The sequence below is a fragment of the Nasonia vitripennis genome, chromosome 1 (genome assembly GCF_009193385.2).
Source record: "Nasonia vitripennis strain AsymCx chromosome 1, Nvit_psr_1.1, whole genome shotgun sequence".
In the NCBI taxonomy this organism is placed as follows: Eukaryota; Metazoa; Arthropoda; class Insecta; order Hymenoptera; family Pteromalidae; genus Nasonia; species Nasonia vitripennis.
In genome coordinates this window covers 34,787,154-34,805,159 of record NC_045757.1, presented here as the reverse complement: position 1 = coordinate 34,805,159, position 18,006 = coordinate 34,787,154, and the positions used below count along the sequence as shown (strand labels likewise).

The 18,006-nt window shown below is 44.3% G+C and overlaps 3 protein-coding genes across 11 annotated transcripts; 2 read left to right on the top strand and 1 right to left on the bottom strand.

The window, feature by feature from the left end:
• Positions 1-285: 285 nt before the first annotated feature.
• On the top strand, positions 286-9,738 carry LOC100123317. 4 transcript variants are annotated; one of them, XM_016982516.3, is made up of 13 exons: positions 286-548; positions 1,174-1,404; positions 1,483-1,680; positions 1,795-1,869; positions 1,950-2,484; positions 2,617-5,105; positions 5,184-5,617; positions 5,687-5,927; positions 6,008-6,185; positions 6,262-6,453; positions 6,531-7,076; positions 7,150-7,404; positions 7,483-9,738. In XM_016982516.3, the coding sequence occupies exons 2-13, from the start codon at positions 1,205-1,207 to the stop codon at positions 8,611-8,613; spliced, it is 6,474 nt and encodes a 2,157-aa protein (XP_016838005.1). In that variant the 5' UTR covers positions 286-548; positions 1,174-1,204; the 3' UTR covers positions 8,614-9,738. The 4 variants fall into 4 exon arrangements, with proteins under 4 accessions (XP_016838005.1, XP_016837993.1, XP_008215443.1 ...); XM_016982504.3 differs by having other exon boundaries at positions 2,614-5,105; XM_008217221.4 differs by having other exon boundaries at positions 287-548; positions 2,614-5,105; positions 5,690-5,927.
• Positions 9,568-12,968, bottom strand: LOC100123312 (UPF0428 protein CXorf56 homolog). 6 transcript variants are annotated; one of them, XM_032596049.1, is made up of 6 exons: positions 12,845-12,968; positions 11,313-11,714; positions 10,574-10,825; positions 10,339-10,495; positions 10,028-10,256; positions 9,576-9,944 (listed from the first exon to the last, which is right to left on the bottom strand). In XM_032596049.1, the coding sequence occupies exons 3-6, from the start codon at positions 10,692-10,694 to the stop codon at positions 9,804-9,806; spliced, it is 648 nt and encodes a 215-aa protein (XP_032451940.1). In that variant the 5' UTR covers positions 10,695-10,825; positions 11,313-11,714; positions 12,845-12,968; the 3' UTR covers positions 9,576-9,803. The 6 variants fall into 6 exon arrangements, with proteins under 6 accessions (XP_032451939.1, XP_032451940.1, XP_032451937.1 ...); XM_032596048.1 differs by lacking the exon at positions 11,313-11,714 and having other exon boundaries at positions 9,568-9,944; positions 10,574-10,910; XM_032596046.1 differs by having other exon boundaries at positions 10,574-11,714.
• Positions 11,579-17,524, top strand: LOC100123306 (tyrosine-protein phosphatase non-receptor type 9). The gene is made up of 10 exons (XM_031933717.2): positions 11,579-11,858; positions 12,331-12,564; positions 12,648-12,737; positions 12,833-12,973; positions 13,389-13,652; positions 13,775-14,190; positions 14,277-14,516; positions 14,811-14,961; positions 15,044-15,251; positions 15,337-17,524. Exons 1-10 carry the CDS (start codon positions 11,826-11,828, stop codon positions 15,564-15,566), a joined length of 2,007 nt encoding a protein of 668 aa, XP_031789577.1. The 5' UTR covers positions 11,579-11,825; the 3' UTR covers positions 15,567-17,524.
• Positions 17,525-18,006: the final 482 nt, after the last annotated feature.

Sequence of the window (18,006 nt, the reverse complement as noted above, 5' to 3'; positions counted from 1 at the left end):
AAGAATCAAAATCATTCGATAAAATATAATTTTATTAAACATTTCTAGAAAATCTCCAGATCTTGAGTTGATTGATTTCGAACTATCGGCGTCACGTTTATTCGCGAATATATTTTCTGTCGCACGGCCTCTAAGTTTTCCTAGGGAACTCGGAACGCGGAATCCCATTTCACCCTATCACCACCAGCCGGCAGCACTATCTTATCACATTCCCCCCCCCACCCCGGTCGACTCGCGGTATATGCGTACACTGTATAGCCATATACTCGCGAGTCGATTCTGACAATCAGTGTGTCTCTCGGCCCTCGGGTGTCCGGACAGCGGAACATGGACCGCCAGTGCCGCAAAATTCTCGCAACAGCCCGCGATCAATAATTTATTGTTTAAAAAGTAATACGCGACACAGGTCCCTCGTCGAGCGGCGAGAATCGCTCATCTGAACTCGGGATAACGTCGCGATAAATAACCGAGCGGCGGAAATGCTGCCGGACGAGGAGTAGCTCGATTAAAATGCGATTCACTGCGGATGACAGCCGTGCGCCAAAGAGGTGTGTATAGTATTGGTGTGTGTATGTGTGTGTCACAGGCGTACTATGTACGGATGTACCACTGCGAAAATCTGCGTTTCTTCGGCCTTTTTCCCTGGCTATTCTCGACAAGACGTTCGGTTAGTTTTATTGTCGCAATGCGATCCCGACTGTCTGTTACTACTTTGCGCTCGGGGACGAGCCAAGTCCAGTGAAAACTTTCAACTTTTCTACCTGTCTGACAGGTTATACATATGTAATGCGTATATATGTATACAGGACTAACACTTGTCTCGTGCCGAAGCGCTTTCTCTAGATCTCACTTGGGGCTTCTCTTTGTACGTAATTCTTCCTTTTTCGCGTGCTTTTCTTGGCGCATCAATGAAATCGTGCGCGTTTTCGTGCAAATAACGCCGATTATCGTTTGTTAATAACCCGCACTGTCAATATTTACGTTTCGGAGCGCGACTCGCGCTCTCTCGCCATGGAATTAATTCTTTCAAAAGTTTTCTGCTATATTCTCATAGCTATATGTTGCTCGCGTCTAGTAATTTAATAAATTCAGTTTGCTAGACTTGATGGTGGCATGAGATTAGAATTGAATGATGAGCAGAGTGAAAACAAATTCATATTTCAATATGTTCAGGTGGATCAAGATGAATTAATAATCATGCCTCATGGCTGGCAGTAGTGGCGGTAGGATCAAGCAAGATGGATCATTGGTTCGAGCAAGATTGAGTCTGTCACCTACTGGCCACAGTCGTTTGTACCGTAAATATAAGACGATTAAAAGTAGATGCAACGATCATAGAGATAAACAGGAATCAAAACTTCTTTATCTGCGACACATAAATTTATTACAGCAAGACGTAGAGAGGTACACCAAAAACTAGACCAGTTAACGAATTATAAATTTACAGAGAAGGATTGGTCTAATAATTTTTTCAATTTGTAGAATATTTAACGAATCCCTATACTGCGATCTGAAAATCATACACAAATACCAAGAAATACATACAAATCAATGCATCGTTAGGGTCAGAGCACCATGCTTCTATGATGTTATCAAGCCATATTTTTCAGTTCAAACTAAGACAGCACACTGTTACGTTAAACAATTTGGAACTTACCTACACATCAAACATTTTGTGAGGTACTCATTGTCATTTATTCTACTTCATATTATAATATTATGTAGCTGTTTACAATGCTCGAACAGTTTTTTATTACGACGAGCATATTTTTAAAATACAGTTCAATTTTACAGACTCTTGCATACAAATAGGGATGTGTCAGAATATGAAAAATACGTTATTCAGCTCATTTTAATCTCACAACAAAGGTTTGTTGAAAATGACATTGAGCCACTTGCTGAGTAAAATAATACATTTTGAAATATTTAAATAAGCACGTTTTGAACAGAAAGCATACATACGACAAAGCTATAAACTTCTACATGAACTACTGCTACGGAGATGTGGCAACAAAGAGTTTAAATGATAAAAGTTCATCATCGTCCGAGATGGCCGACTCCGGATTAGAGACAGGATCGATGGTGAGCCCCCAAGAGACGATTTCCGAAAACTCGAGCACCGACTTGGACGAGCCGAATGAAGCCAAGATACTCGCCAGGAGCGACGATGACATAGTCTACGCGGAAGCTTGCCTCCCAAGGAGAAAGTTCCCCGGCCCCATCGAGTCTTCGAGAGTCCCGAGGCAAATGAGGGATGAGATCTCCGATTACGAGAATCGCGTACTGAGCGATCCGTTCTACGACGAAAGCGACGACGACGACGACGACGATGGAGTGGGTTCCTACGTACCCACGAGCTCTTTCGAATTCGAAAAGCCGAGTGCTTTATTGCTGGCCGGCGGCAATAGTAAAAAGAACGACGATAAATTATTTCGAGCTGATAGGATTACGCAAAACGGGAAAAAACCGAACATCAACATCTCGGTGAGTATATATAACTAACTAACACTGCAGTGATTCATCCCATATTTGCATATAACACTCGTCCTCTGCAATTAGCATGATACCTCATCTCTGTATATATAATACTGAAATATCCTTTCTATTCAACAGCAGCACGTCGACAACTCGGCATCGAGCAACTACTACTTCATAGATGCTTCCAGTCTGAACGACGATCCCGATGTGACGACGCCAGGTGCGGGGCCGCACGACGTTAACGGAAGGCTCGCTTGGCCGACTACTCAGGCACCTGTCGGTTGCTACATTCCCACGTCGCGGTCGAATAACTTCATCCACAATGACGACACCTTCAAACTATGCAGTCGAAAAAGTCGAAACGCTCAAAACCACTACGAGGAGACGGCGGAATTCCAGACGGATCTCAAGCTTAACGAGTTCCTCGAGCCGCTAGCCGAGCCCAGGAAGTTGAAGAAGCAGGAGTTGGTGAACGACGAGCTGAGTAACACGAAAAGTGCTAACAAAGAGTCTCTGGTAGTAGAGATAAAAGAAGCCGACAGTGGAGAAAGTGCGCAGCACTCGCCGTGTCCGGACAACACAAAACTCGACAACGCACAAAAGGTGCAGGAAAAACTCAGTAGGATTGATTCGGAGCAGCGGGAATCCGACGATGAAGAGGAGCAAGAGCAGGAGCAAGAGCAGGCAAAGCAAGAGGACGACCCGGAAAGGCGGCCTTCGCTTATCAGGCGGAACACCTTCGAACTCGACGCGAACGACGAAAAGCTGTCCAGCCTCAGGCAGGAGTACGAGAGACGGCAGGGCACCCTGGTTTTCCAGAATTCCATCACTCAGTACTCTTCGCACCGGGTAGACGACGACTCCTTCTTCGACGTGACGGCTCAATCGGATTCGATGCTATTAGACTTAGAACCACCTCAAACGCAGCCCATCCTCGACGTCGTCCGGAACAAGTACGATCTAGATAATGCTGAAAAAGAGAGCAAATCACTCTCGCTTGCTCGCGACGATGCTCTTGTTCGCAGTGCCAGTGACAAGCTTCTTGCCACCAGCGATGACGAGGATATCTCCTTCAGCAGCTTGCCTGTAACCATCAACGAGGATCTATCAACTATGAGCCCGGCGAGTAAGTCAAAGCTACGGCGGAACGAAGCAGCGCCGATAGTCTCGGGTGGAGCGAGCACAGCCGACTTCCGCAAAGCTACGGACAGTCCGATCGTCAAGCGAAAAACCGAATCAACACCAATCGTCTCAGGTGGCTCTATCATCTTGCCAGAGTTGACGAAACCCCGACCAAAGCCTACCCTGTCTTCCTCAACGACCGCCTGGGTCGTCGATATGAGCGATTGCAGATCGAACAGCATCAGCGAGAAACCACTGACCAAGAGACGTTCTGCTGAATCCCAAATCAGCACCTCGGCGACAAACTTTTCGCCATGGACTGAAGCGAACGCCAAAGAGGAGAAACAACACTCGAGTCTGGGTTACTTCGTGAACCTAGACGACATAAAGAGTCCGAAGGAGAAACCAAAGGGCCCGTTTGGAGGAAAGCACCGACGGCGACCGAGTGACACAGGCAGTGAAAAGAATTACTGTGAGTTTTTTGTGGATCTCTCGGACAATAAACCTGCTCCGGCACGCAGCAGCTCCGTCGTGAACAAGAAGAAGGAAGACGACAGTGTTAAAGCTGTGCCAAACGCGATGGCGATGAGTCAGCCGAGTGACAGCAAGAAGAATATTTTCTCCATGTTCATCGAGTTAGGACAAACGGAGACGACCAGCGGAAGAAGCGTCGCCAAGTCTAGCTCATCGTCGACACTCGCGGACAAACGATACGAGCTGACGCAGTCGATGGATCAAATGGCTGCAAGTGCTACAAATGGAGTGAGCGAGGAGAGGAAGCCAAAGTCCGGGGTGTTCATGTTTATCGAGTCCGATTCTCCTATCGTGAGGCGACGGACCTTGTCGAGTTCTCGACCTGCTTTTAAAAGACACTCCTGGAATACAGATAAGGTAAACGAGCTGCAGAACCAGCCGCAGACTCCGACGCAGACCACACCACAATCGGCGACGAGTATCGCGGCTAGCAAACGGATGCACAAGCGAGCACAAAGCCTGTCGGTTGACAGGTGCGGTGATCTGCGCAAGATGCTTGGTCACAAGTCTAGTAATTCCAGTCACTCGTTGAATGAGAGCGCTATGCTGCAGGAGCAACAGAAGAAGCAGGAAGAGGAACGACAGCAGCAAGAGGAGCAACAGCAAACGCAACAGCCAGACTTGATGGAGGACTCCACCTTTGACTATGACACAAGAGACACACCGCCGAATTCTCACGTGGAGATCATGAACGACGAGTTGCTGATGAGCTTGAAAAATCGAAACTTCCAAGAGCTAGATGCAATTAACGAACAGACGAGCAAAGAGACGAGGAGGAAGTCCACACAGCAGGACGACGGATGTTCAGAGAGCTCTGTCTGGGACAAGACGCCAACCGAAAGCACCGAGAATAATCAGACGCGTAAGAGCGAGACCTTCGACGTGATCAGCAGCAGTGCCAGTGGGCCTTCTTCTGCAAGCGATAATCTTGATTTCAAACTCGCCGATCTCATCGATGCCACGCAACAAAAGTAATTGAACTGATCTTTTGAATTAAAATTATTTTAGGATTTCATATCGGTTAATACGTGATTAATTTGAATTTCCAGACTAGCGGTATCGTCAAAGGTGATGAAAAATCATCAAGATAACAGACTACATCAGCCGAGCCACGACAAAGCAACGAAATCAAACGGTAAGGTGGGTCCTCCGGCCAGTTTTGTCAGACTATCAGACCTCGACAAGAGGCCACACGGGTCCAGTGCAACCTCCTCGATGATTGTCACGACGAGCCACGAAAGCTCCTACCGCCTGAGCAACAGCGTCACCGAGACATCGTGGATCGAGAGTAAATTAGTGATGACGAGTAGGACGAACGAACCGCTGCACAGAACGCTCACGAAGAAGCTGTCGTTGAGCATGGGCGCGGGCCCGACGAGATCCGATAATTACGATGAATTCGGAAACGAAGCTGATGCCGAGGCTGTTGTTTCCGAATCGGATATATCTAGTTTACAGAGTAGCATGGGACGATCTGGGCAAGGTAATGTTCACTTTCGAATGATTGATTTGTGTAATAAATTCAAGTAAAAAAAAAGAGTTTTTTAATAAGCAGGAAGTACCGAAGAGACGGAAACTTCTACAAGTTTCGCATTGGGCAAACCTTATAATAGACTGGGCGAAGATTTACTTAGGATGTTCCTCGAAGAAATCAATCCCGACGTAACGATCGACGTCGGTGGTCGACGAATAAGAGCGCATAAGTGCATATTGAGCTCCCGCTGTCAGTACTTCGCCGCTATTTTGAGTGGCGGTTGGATTGAAAGTGCTGGTAACATAATATCTTTGCAAGGGTAAGTGCTGTCTTTGACTTAATTCAACAGTGCTTGCAATATCCGATATCACAAGTGGTTATCTTTTTTTTTTTGCACAGATACTCCTATAATGCGGTGCACTTTGCCCTATGCCACATATACAGCGGCGAAAGTTGTATACCAGACTCTATAAGCATCGTCGAATTGGCTACTCTGGCGGATATGCTTTGTCTGGAAGGCCTCAAAGAAGTTATAGGTTTTACGCTTAAAGTTAAATATTGTCACTTGTTTCACAAGGTAATTATAAAGCATTGACCGACCAGTGAATAAAAAGTCATTGAATAGGTAAAATAAAAATTGTATCGATTTTCAGCCGTGCAATGGATGTGCTGTCGGTGTTTTAGAATGCATGCCTTTAGCTGCTGCGTATGGATTAGATGAAGTTTATAGAAAATCTCTTAGGTGGGTAACGCGACATTTCGTAAGGATATGGCCATGCAAGGAATTTGCAACTCTACCTCGGGAATTGATGGACAAATGTTATCACCAGCACATAGTTCATATGGTATGTTTGTACATTTACCTTAATTTATATATGGGATTGAAAAATAATTTTAATGTGTGTATGTGTGTGAATTTTAGTGCGCAGATAACGTACTACAAACCATCATGGACTGCGACAAACTCTTGACTACGTTACCGAACGTACGATGGGCCGAACCAGTTTTCCGACTAGCATCAAATCTCCTTGACGCATCCATGAAATATTTGACTGACAATTTCGCTAGTGTGCTCGGAAACGAAAGCTTCCAAGGACTTGACCGAGAGCTTACGTGGAATATAAGTCGACTAGAAGACCATCTTCTGGCAGCTGCCGAACGATTGCCACCCGAACAAGCTTGCAAGAGTTACGCGAAACTTGACAAAATGTTCAACACAAAGCACACGACTGATCCTCAACGCATGAAAACTAGCAGCTGGAGCCCCTTATTCATGACACTTATGACTAAGATCAGAGCACAGGTAGAAAAATGTCTTATACGCGATGCCGCACGAGCAGCTAGAACCAATGCTTGGTTGAAGATGGATTTGGAGCTTCGACGGCATATTCAGGAACTTGCTTGTCTTGTCATTTTACCAAATGATCCGCCTAATAAAAGGCCATCTAGACACTCGAATTTCTTAAAGGTATTCTAATGAGCTTTTAACAAAGTACAACGAAAACGATGTGACGACTAATCACATCCTTTTTTTATTTTAGGAACCAAAGGAGCGTCAAGAGCAAAAAATACCTACCAGTCGTACACCGCCGAATAGGAACTTAGATTTACGTAGAGTTAAGATGGCTATTTCTGAACACAATGATAGAACGCTCAAACAGACGCCGCTACTTCAAACTCGTAAAATTATGAACAAACCAAAAACTGACCCATTAGAAAGGAAATCGCAGAATGAGAAGTTGACTAGTGATACAAGTAGTATATCAAGGCCGAAATCTTGGCCGAATAAAATGGAGGTGCGTATAAATGATCAAAATAAAATTTGAAAACTAGTTTCTCATTTATTTTCATTTATAAATTATTTTTCGCCTCAGGTAAAGTCAAGATATCTGGAACCGCGAAACCGGCCAACTTCAAAAGAGTCTGTTCCAACCAACCAAGAGAAAAATTTAAGCCAGCAAAGAAGGAAAATAATGATCTCATCATCAGATTCGTCTCGAACCTCAAGTCCGGCTATGAAGCGCGCTGCGGAAAAGAAGGGACTGATGAAAAGCGTGAGCAAGGTACCAATGAAAAAAGACGGTAAAGCTCTTTCCTCTGACAGCCTTACGGAATCGGGCTCCCGCTTGAGTCTCAAGAAGGACAGTGCGAGTAAGAGTCTCGGTATTACGAGGCCGGAATCGCCTCAGCTAAAAGTCAAGGAAGCTAGCATTGAACCTGGCCTATCGATTGACTCTTTGGCTGATTCCAAAAAGAAACCTGTAGTTAAGAAACCTAATAACAAAATGGACACTTCAATGTCCACGGATAGTTTGATGACTGACGTGACAGCTATAACGACCCCTAAATCTATGGCCACCAATAAATCGTCCCCTGTTTTAGGCAAAACAGCTACTAATTCTAGTATTAATCAGACACGAAATTACGAAAGGTTGAAAAAGTCCTCTCCTCCCACGCAGCAGCGTAATATCAACAATACAACATCTTCGACGCGCAAGCCAGCTCGATCACTGGAGAGTTCAACCGCTGCCAGTAGAAGTAGGGCTGCCGCAGTAGTCGATACTTATCGCGGCTCTTTGAATCTGCGAAAGAGCCTCTTGGACGCAGCGAAGGCACCCGACATTCCCAGTAGAGTCTACAACAGCGCGGCAATGACCAGAACAAACTTGCGGCAGAGCAGCCAGTCGATGAGGTCATCGTTCGCCGGCTCCAATAAGAATGAGAAGAAAGACGATGTCACCGGCAATAATCAGAGGTCTAACTCGAGTCCGGGTAGCAAGAGATCGCCAAAGTCTAACATCACCTCTAGACTGACCAAGTCAACTATTGTAACTGCTAAGCAGAAACCAAACAAGATCGAAGACAAGTCCTCCAATAAGGCCAAATCTCAGGCTGGTGATGGTCCCAAGTTCCTTAACCAAAGTTCAAGGTCAGGTACTTTCCTGAAAGACGAGCCGACGATATTAAACAAGTCAGATATCGAGACAGCTGCCATCGATGTTTAATCCAATTGCTCGGTAATATTCAGTGCGCTAATAATGTATTTGTACATTGCATTAGTGATCCTCTAATTAGAATTCGAACAGTCTTGGATGAGCCGTTGTCGAGCTCATCAAGATGCTCTCTGATCAAGGAATTAAAGCCACGCTGTTGTTAGGTGGCTGGCTGCTTGTATGGTACAGCATTTTTCATAGGGATTTCATACGGAATCAAATTTTGAAAAAAGTGGAAGGACTTGTAAATTTACCTCACAAAGGAATTTAAAGCAGCTATGGAAATTCGTACTAATAATTATATGGCGATATCAAAGTTTTGTACACAATTATATTTCATTAGCTTTAATTATTTTTTTTTTATTTCTATTAATTTATTGTTTGGAAGAAATTTTTAAATTTCAAAGTCCTTAAAAGGTTTTCAATTTGTTGGAACTGAACTTTCAATGCTTCATTATGATGTTTAACATTGAGGTATGAGTTTATTATTGATTGTTGATAATGTATTGAAGTAATGGATAAAATGTTAAAGAGTGCTTTAATCTAAACCTATATATTATAATATATACCGAATGAACTGTGGCTGTTAGAAAAATTATTATACGAGGTATAATTTTTTATATAAGAGCAGATTTGAAATTTATAAGAGATGAAAGATGGTCATTAATGCAATCTAAATAGATACTTGACTATTGTAATACATGAAACATGTGCATCTCAATATACCCCTCAAAGGTAGTTATCACGTTGAGTAACTGGAGTCAGTTATTCAAGGCAATATCTTTGAACCTGGATGAACATATTTGTAATCAACCATATCAAATGTCTTGCTTTTAAACTTCGAGATTCTAGGTAAGCCTGTGTTAGTAAGGCGAAATTTACTTCCTTAGGACAGCCCAATGTTGCCATCCAAACATCCGCATAAATCTATTAATCTGTCTCTTGTAAAAGTACTGTTAATTCGAATTTTTTTACTTATTGTTAATTTAGTTTATTTTATTTATTTACAAAATTTATGTATCTATATTTTACAATGTACATTTCTATGCAATATTTATATCTAGTCATCGCGATACATATTTTAAATATTTACTTTTATGTAATGTTAATAAATAATTCAGAACAGTGTTTAAAAAATGTCAGCTTCTTATTTAATTACAAAAATCCTAGAACTCTAATATTGCAAAAATGGTCGAAAAGAATTAAATATCTAACAAGGTTCCTCTTGGTTTTTTAACATCTGGAGGTGGTGGAGGCATAGCTTTTCTTTTGTTCATGCCCTTCCTTTCCAACTGTTTCTCAATAATTCTGGCATTGTTTGCATAAGAATCCGCCACTTCTCTCTGCAAAAATAATAAGGATTATATGATAAATATCTGTTCCAATTAATAGATCAGCAGAAACTAGTATGTAAAAAAAAACTTACAGCTTCAATTTCATCTTCTTCTTCATCGATAGTCGAAACAGTGACTGAACTAAATTTACCCATATTCTTTGTGTGTTTGGTAACCATAACTTTCTTAGGCTTCTCCACCTCCACTTGATTATAGATATCAGTCATCGGACCTTCTCCAGAACTCATAACTACAGCTCCCTTAACAATAAAAACAACATTCGGAGACGAATCATGTTTGTAATAAAGGAACAGTCCACACCTGAAAAGGTAAGAAAAAAATCAATCAATTTTAACGCTGCATATACCTTCAAATTTTGCAGTCGATCAACAATCACACATACTTTTTACACTTTTGCCTGTACTGCTTTTCAATACCCTCTGGCCTCTTTAAGTACGTAGTCTCGTCCTGTTCACTCGTCATCTTGTGAGCATGCTTGCTTCCATCGATAACCCTGGCTCCATCCCTCTTGCGCACTGGCAACTTCTCCAAAGCGCAATCTACAATTTTTCACGTAAAATAACGTTAAACAAACACGGCATACGAAAGTTAGGTTATAAACTCTCAGCAAAACATACCCAAAATAAGCGTCATTTGTCCGCACAAGCAATAATACGTATGGAGAGGCTTCTCCTCGCTGTATTCCTCCTGATCCTTGGTATCGGAGCAGACTATGCTCCTCGAGACGACTTTCGGCATATTGTCAAGTCTTTTTCACTCGCGTGTATCACAGCAACAACGTTAAACGAACTCCTAACTTGTTGATACAAGTATCTCGCAGAGCTGCTTGCTCCAAAATCGACCATAACACTACGCGTGCTCGGACGAAACTGCAGCAGTCGACGTTGTCATGCGACGACAATAGTTGTCATTAATCCAGTCGATTGACCAAGCCTCCACGCATGCGCAGAATATCTTGCGAAAATCTAGTGTAGTACCCGACTGGACGCCAACGACAATTATCATCCCGTGATAAGAGCCAAACTCTCTTTCTCTCTCTCTCTCTCACTCTGTCTAATAAATATCAGACGCGAGTACTACAGCAGTGGAGGCTGTTCGGCGTCGTATTCGGCAAACACATCACGGGGAGAGAGAGAGAGCGAGACAGAGCGCGCGAAGCCAAGATTAGCCAGCTGTCATCCGGTCGGACAACAAAAAGTGTGTGCATATATGTGCAATACAGCCGTCATGTGCGCGGCCGAGCGGACTAATACGAGGACGACTTCGAAACCGGATCCGCGCAAGTAATCGCGGCGGCGGCGGCGGTGGTGGAAGACTCCGCTACACTACTGCGTGTGTGAGCTGCTATATACCTACCGCCCAACGCATAAAACTGACCAGCGGCAGCAGCAGCTCGCTCGACTGACACGAGTACAGTACTGACATGCCAGACACTGCTGGCTAGCCTGCAGCACTCGGGCGCGCGCCGGCCGTTCTTCATCATCAATTCATCAGTAGACTCATTCAGCGTCTCATCCGGCCGCCGGTCGGGCTATACATATAGCTTATCTCTCTACGTATACGCATCTCGCTCTCTCTCTCTCTCCTTTCATCTCGTCTGTCATCACTAAAAGCTCGACGTCGTCGTGTCTTTGGGTATAGACAAGTAGATACACACAGTCAGTATACGTCGCCGGTGAGCTGGAGCTTCTTCTCTTCGCTTATTCATCGCAGCCAGTCTAGTATGCCTCGTCGATAGAGCTAGCCCAGACACAGCACCTGCAAGGAGAATTTCGGAAAGAGAAGAGACACTCGGGAAGTCCGTGTGTCAGTGCATGTCAACGTCGGGCCCAACCTGCAGTGGGCCCCCTCCGACTCTCCTGCGCCAACATGGCAGCTGCGCTGACCCTCGAGCAGGAGCAAGTGAGTGTCCTTTTTTTGCATCGTCGCTCATTTATAGAATCTGCACAAGTGCATCTAGCGTAAGATCGCTCTAACCTAACTTTCGGAGCAGTTCCGCTCACGCAGCATCCTTTTCGTCTCTCGCACAACACCTACACCTACTCCCTCTCTCTACCTGTACATATAGAGCACTTACACACAGGTGCGCGTACGTGCGCAGGAACAAAGTGCCGAGTGCGCCCACACGTCCCCCTTGCAACATTATATTGATAAATTATTCAAGGCCGTTTGAATCAGCTGTCAATCATTCTTTTGTTGTCCTTGCCTCGCTCTCTCTGCGGCTTCTTCATTTACTCCTTCGTGTGCAGGCTGCTCCACTTTTGCACTGTGCGCTAGCTACCTGTGGCTTGTGCAGTGTATGTGTGGGTGTGTGTGAAGGGACAGGATCATTTTTAGCGCATAGAACTGACTATTGCATGTGCTTTTTTTCCAGGCAACTAAGGAATTTATAGAGACAGTGAACAAATGTCGAGCTGGTCGTCGAGCTGGACCTGTATCCTGGAGCACGGCTGTCAAATTTCTGTCTGCAAGAAAATTCGAGGTCGTGCGAGCCCTGGCTCTGTACGAGCAGCATGAAGCCACTAGAAGGAGAGAAGGATTAGCCCTGATGCAGCCCACCAGAGAGCCACTGCTCAGCGAGCTGCGTACAGGAAAATTCACAGTGCTGGTATGACCTAGTTTATAATTAAAAGGTCAAGCAAGTACAAGATTGTGCGATGCTAATTTGGATCGTGTGTGCTTTTTGTACAGCCTTCCAGAGATGCAAGCGGAGCAGCCATAGCCATATTCACGGCTCACCTTCACCTGCCCCAGAACACAACACATCAGACAACACTGCAGGTACGGCACAATGAGTCAGCCACCCAGTTGTTATGCAATAGGAAAAAAGAGCAGCTCCTTTTCCTAACAGAAAGACCTATTGTCAAATGTTACAGGGGGTGGTTTACCAGCTGGACGCCGCCCTGGAGAGCAAGGAGACGCAGAAGCACGGGCTCGTCTTCATCTACGACATGTCCGACAGCAAGTACCAGAACTTCGACTACGATTTGTCGCAAAAGATCCTGACCCTGTTGAAGGTGAGCGCGCGACTGACACGGCGCATGTGCGCCAGGGCAGCAGTCGGTGTAGAGAGAATAGCGGAGCGTAATCAGCTGGAGCCGCCGTGTGACGCGCGCGCACCGCTATTCGGATTGATCGTCGGGGGCATCCATCCCCTCTTTCTCCCCGTCGTGTCGCGTGCTGATATCGATCTCTCGCGGCCTCTCTGTCGCTCCCCCAGTCGCGTTCCGCAGCAGCGACTGCCCCCGTGCGCGCACGCGTTTGCTCTCGTCTCCCCCTATCCGTGTATAGTAGACCGACTGTTCGTCGCGACAATTCTAGCGACTTTCTCTCTCTCTCTCTCTCTCTCTCTTTCTCTCAGTGTGTGCGCGTGGTGCAACGCTAACAATAATACGTTCTGTTTTTCCGGAACTCGCTCGTCGTCGTCCTCAGGGAGGCTACCCGGCGAAGCTCAAGAAGGTCCTGATAGTGACGGCCCCGCTGTGGTTCAAGGCACCCTTCAAGATCCTGCGGTTGTTCGTGCGTGAGAAGCTGCGCGAGCGCGTCTTCACCGTCTCCATACCTCAGCTGAGCCAACACATCCCGCGAGAGTCGCTGCCCAGGCGGCTGGCCGGCAGTTTGGAGGTGCACCATGAGGCCTGGCTGCTGCACTGCCTCAAGTCCATGACGAACCGGGCCGGGCCCGAGCTCTGCGAGGTACGTACTTTACAATACCCCTGACTCCACAACTGCAGCGCCCCCACTACCCTTTCATAGCCTCACTGCGCTGCATCATCGCGGAGCATCCTTTGTATTGACACGTAATCTCAATTCGACAGGTCGGGCCCAACTCGCTGAGCGGTGCCGAGCTTACTAACGGCCTGGGCCTAGCCAAGGAGGCGTCGGAATCGGCGGCTGGAGGAGGCGGTAGCAGCAGCGCTGGCAGCAGCAGCCCGACTAGTCCTCTGCCAGAACCGGCTAGGACGGTCGCGAAGAACGGCAGCGTCGCCGAGACGGAGCTCAGTAGCAGTAGCAACGGCCTCAGCGGCGACGAGGCGCCTTCGCCCCTACAGCCGCCGTCATCCGCTAGTTCTGGCTTCAGCGACGATGACAGTCTCCACGGTGACCTGGGTCTCCAGGCTGTCAGTATGGAGCAGCTCATCGAGACGATACACGCCAGGGGACGAGCTGCCCTCGTCGCCGAGTACATGGAAATCAAGCAGCGTCCACCGGAAGGCTCTTTCAATAACGCCAAGTACGTCTCAGAATCGAAGCGTGCCTGCGTGGGTTGCACTCGTAGGCTAACTTACTGATCCGATGACTCATCCTTTGCTGTTACAGGTTGAAAACGAATGTGTCTAAGAATAGGTACACCGACGTCTTGTGCTACGACCACAGTAGGGTTTGTCTCTCCCAACTGGAGAACGATCCCAGCTCAGACTACATCAATGCCAACTTCGTTGATGGTTACAAGCAGAAGAACGCCTTCATTAGCACACAGGGTCCACTACCCAAGACTTGTCCTGACTTCTGGAGGATGGTCTGGGAACAACAGACCCTCGTCATAGTCATGACTACTAGGTATGTTCGCCCGGTTTATCGAGACTGCTTTATTTACTTCGTTGGATTTATTCGCGCACTAATTGGATTCCTTCAAACAAGATCATTAAAACGTCTTTCCGTAATCCAATCAATCGATTTACCCATCGTCTTTCTTTAATTTTATTATGTGTAAGAGTCAATCATTTGAGAACGATTCCCAGCGATCGTTCTCGAAAGGCACACATTCTATTATGCATGCTACAAGAAAACGACGGCACGTGATAAGTTGAGAAAAAAAAAAACAAGGTATTAAGAGGGTTTTTAATCGATCAGGGTGGTCGAACGCGGCCGAACTAAATGCGCCCAGTACTGGGGACCGGAACCCGGTGACCAAGTCACAGCGGGTAACTTCACCATCACGAGTCTCGAGGTTGACACAAATCCCGACTACACGATAACCAAGCTTCTTCTCACGAATAATAAGGTAAATTGTCAATACTCCGAAAACTGTCGATACTTTCAAAACTCTATGGTGACACGCAACTGAAATGGGAGTAACGTTCCAGACTGAAGAGACTAGAGAGGTTTGCCACATGCTCTACACAGCCTGGCCCGATTACGGCGTGCCCCAGTCGGCCAAAGCTCTGCTCCAATTCCTCTCCCTGGTGCGACAGCAACAGAACAAGCTGCTGGCCAGCCGAGGCGATACGTGGGCCGGCCATCTTAGAGGGCCGCCAATCGTCGTTCACTGCAGTGCTGGCATCGGTAGGACAGGTAAGCATCGTAATTATTATGCGCTCGTCGAGTACCGAAAAATCATGTTTATATTAAAAATGATCGTAACGTGAACATTTTTCAGGAACCTTCTGCACCCTTGACATCTGCATTTCGCGGCTCGAGGACACAGGCACGGTGGACATCAGAGGTACGGTCGAGCGGATACGAGCACAGCGGGCCTTCAGCATTCAAATGCCGGACCAGTACGTGTTCTGTCATCGCGCGCTTGCCGAGTACGCGCTCTCTCGGGGTATGCTCAGTCCCCAGCATCTTGCCATGTTACCGCCGACCATCGAGGAGGACTCCGACTAGATTACCAATTTTATATATATATATACTTCAAGCACGCCCATCATCTAATTAACCTTAGCCCAATACCATTCGCACAACTCTATTTCTCTCTATCGTCATTTTCTCATCCGTTCGTTTGTTCATTCATTAACTCATTTACTATTCTATCATTTTAGCCGTACTCTAGATAGCCAATTCTTATACATTGTATAACGACGATATGATGACAAATTTTTCTAGAGTCTACGACTGTGTTCAAAAGAAGAAATTACGAGTATTAATTTGAAAGAATTAAAAAATCTTCCAATCGTGATATATCGCGGAATTTTCAGTATTTCATTTACAAAAAAAGCCTTTTGCTACTAAAACAAAGAATTGATATAATGCAACATGGAATACATGTGTAGCTCGAGTACCTTCTCTTATTTCTTGCGACTGAATGAGAAAGCAAACAAGTACACAGAAATTTGGCTTCTGAATAATCCGATTACGTGAAATGTTATCAAGTTGTGCGAACACCCTCTGCGGTCGGACATGCACATTATTTCAGTTATATTGAGAACCCCGAGGAATTTAGTTTTTTCCGCGTAACCAACTATTGAATATACAATCAATTTTCTATAAACCAATTCCCGTAAATCTCGTTAGGTGATCGATATAGGCATTTCATATGAATGACCAAAGATTATATTAGACAATTTTTCAGGATTCAAGCTTGTCTGCGTCACAATGTTTCAATTTTCAATCGTGGTTCCTTGTGCAATCTAGTATTTTGATAAATGTCTTTAGACAAATAATTAACGATTACCTAAGATGTACATGAAAGTTTGAACAAAAAACCAAAACTCGGCATTTGTTGGAGTAACTCGGAGAAACTTGAATGTCATTTTGTATAAGCAAATTTTGCATTGTAGACAACCTTCTCTGGATTTGCAAGCAAAGTATGCTGAAACGATTGACGAAAAACAATCTTTATGATAACTTTACGATAGACTTTGTGATAATATTCAACAGTCAAGTTCTTCCAAACTGATTGATTTTTCACTTAGTGCTTGATGAATATTTCAAATTTTCAATTTTTCAAAGTTCTGGCGGATTTTGTAATAAGAGCATTTCGACGAAAGAAAATAAAACTAGCATTTTCATCGAAAGGTAACAAATTGATTCGTTAGTTGTTAAGCTAAAAAAATGTAGTTATTAAGTGTGTGCGAATGTGAGTGTGTGCACGTGCCAAGCGCACACCCGATTCCATCATTCGAATAATATTCCTCTTTTATTATCATTATTTAATAAGTCATTTTCTCGGTAGGTCAATTTGGTTTCGTAACGCACCGATTATTACTTTTCTATTTCTGCTTGTATTAGTGTATATGTGTAAGTGTGTACACCCGCGTGCTACGTATTTGAAGAAAGTCCAATCTATAAGCATCTGCTCATATGGGATTTGGTATTCTTGGCGTCTCATTTCCGAGCGCTTGTTTCCTACCAAGCATACTTACTTGGTAAACTGACGGTACCATACTTTCGCAACGATAATAACTTGAACTAAAACTGTAAGTGCTACAGAGTCCGATCCTCAACATACTAAAAGAAATATAAAATGAGTTATCTTCTGCTAAAAAAAAAACACACGATTATACAAAAAAAAAAAATTGATCAATCTCGATCCATTGAATGTACATTCGTCCTTGATCCTGAAGTAAAATATGCAATTCTGGTATTGCTAAAATATATGATAGATTGAATTCATCAATATGAAAACTGTACATAAATTTTTAAAATCTATTCAGACGCTCCAAGTTTCATATTATATTAAAGCTCTATTACTTGGATCTGTTCTAAAAATATTTGTGCTTTCTTTGATTTTCGTATAAAATAGCCCGCTGTTTGTTGATCATGTATAAAAAAAACCACGCACTGTGAGTGGGTGTAAGAGTGTAAATTTACAGAAGAAATAAATAATATATGTAGGTACATAATAAGTGTCAATTAGGCAAATGTCATATTAATCAAAGCATTTGTAACCTGACAAAGAGAAAGAGACAACAAATAAGGAAAATTAAAGTTTCAATACAAGTTATAAAATATAGATACATCGGGGTCGCGATATAATAATGACTTGAGGTGCCTTTCTCAGAGCAGCGAGTACCTGCAGGTCGCTCTTTCAAAGTATTATAAAAAATGAACTTTTATAATAAAGGTTTCGTCGCATTTTTGCTCTTAGGTGTAATGTCTTAAAGTTCCTGAACAGCGCGTATCAATGTGTAACAAACGTTTAATAAGAACCTCACAATTGATTTTTCGCCATTTTAAAGCTATATGTCCCAGAATTTGAAACGCTGATGTTTAAATTATTTTAAAATGTTAAATTGCACGAGAGAAGGCACCGCAGTTACTGACACTAATTATTCCTACATAAGTAACTAACTTTATTAATCATGACGTTCAAAAAAAGAAATAG

What these genes read in the sequence shown, in the direction of transcription:
- LOC100123317 (XM_016982504.3), top strand. Translation starts at nt 1,205, where the DNA reads ATGGCTGGCAGTAGTGGCGGTAGGATCAAGCAAGATGGATCATTGGTT. An exon ending in CACATCAAACATTTTGTGAG is followed by an intron (nt 1,681 to 1,794) that starts GTACTCATTGTC and finishes TCAATTTTACAG; the next exon opens with ACTCTTGCATACAAATAGGG. An exon ending in ATTTTAATCTCACAACAAAG is followed by an intron (nt 1,870 to 1,949) that starts GTTTGTTGAAAA and finishes CGTTTTGAACAG; the next exon opens with AAAGCATACATACGACAAAG.
- LOC100123306 (XM_031933717.2), top strand. Translation starts at nt 11,826, where the DNA reads ATGGCAGCTGCGCTGACCCTCGAGCAGGAGCAA. An exon ending in CAGGAAAATTCACAGTGCTG is followed by an intron (nt 12,565 to 12,647) that starts GTATGACCTAGT and finishes CTTTTTGTACAG; the next exon opens with CCTTCCAGAGATGCAAGCGG. An exon ending in AGATCCTGACCCTGTTGAAG is followed by an intron (nt 12,974 to 13,388) that starts GTGAGCGCGCGA and finishes CGTCGTCCTCAG; the next exon opens with GGAGGCTACCCGGCGAAGCT.
- LOC100123312 (XM_032596048.1), bottom strand. Translation starts at nt 10,694, where the DNA reads ATGCCGAAAGTCGTCTCGAGGAGCATAGTCTGCTCCGATACCAAGGAT. An exon ending in ACAAATGACGCTTATTTTGG is followed by an intron (nt 10,496 to 10,573) that starts GTATGTTTTGCT and finishes GAAAAATTGTAG; the next exon opens with ATTGCGCTTTGGAGAAGTTG. An exon ending in AAGAAGATGAAATTGAAGCT is followed by an intron (nt 9,945 to 10,027) that starts GTAAGTTTTTTT and finishes TTATTTTTGCAG; the next exon opens with AGAGAAGTGGCGGATTCTTA.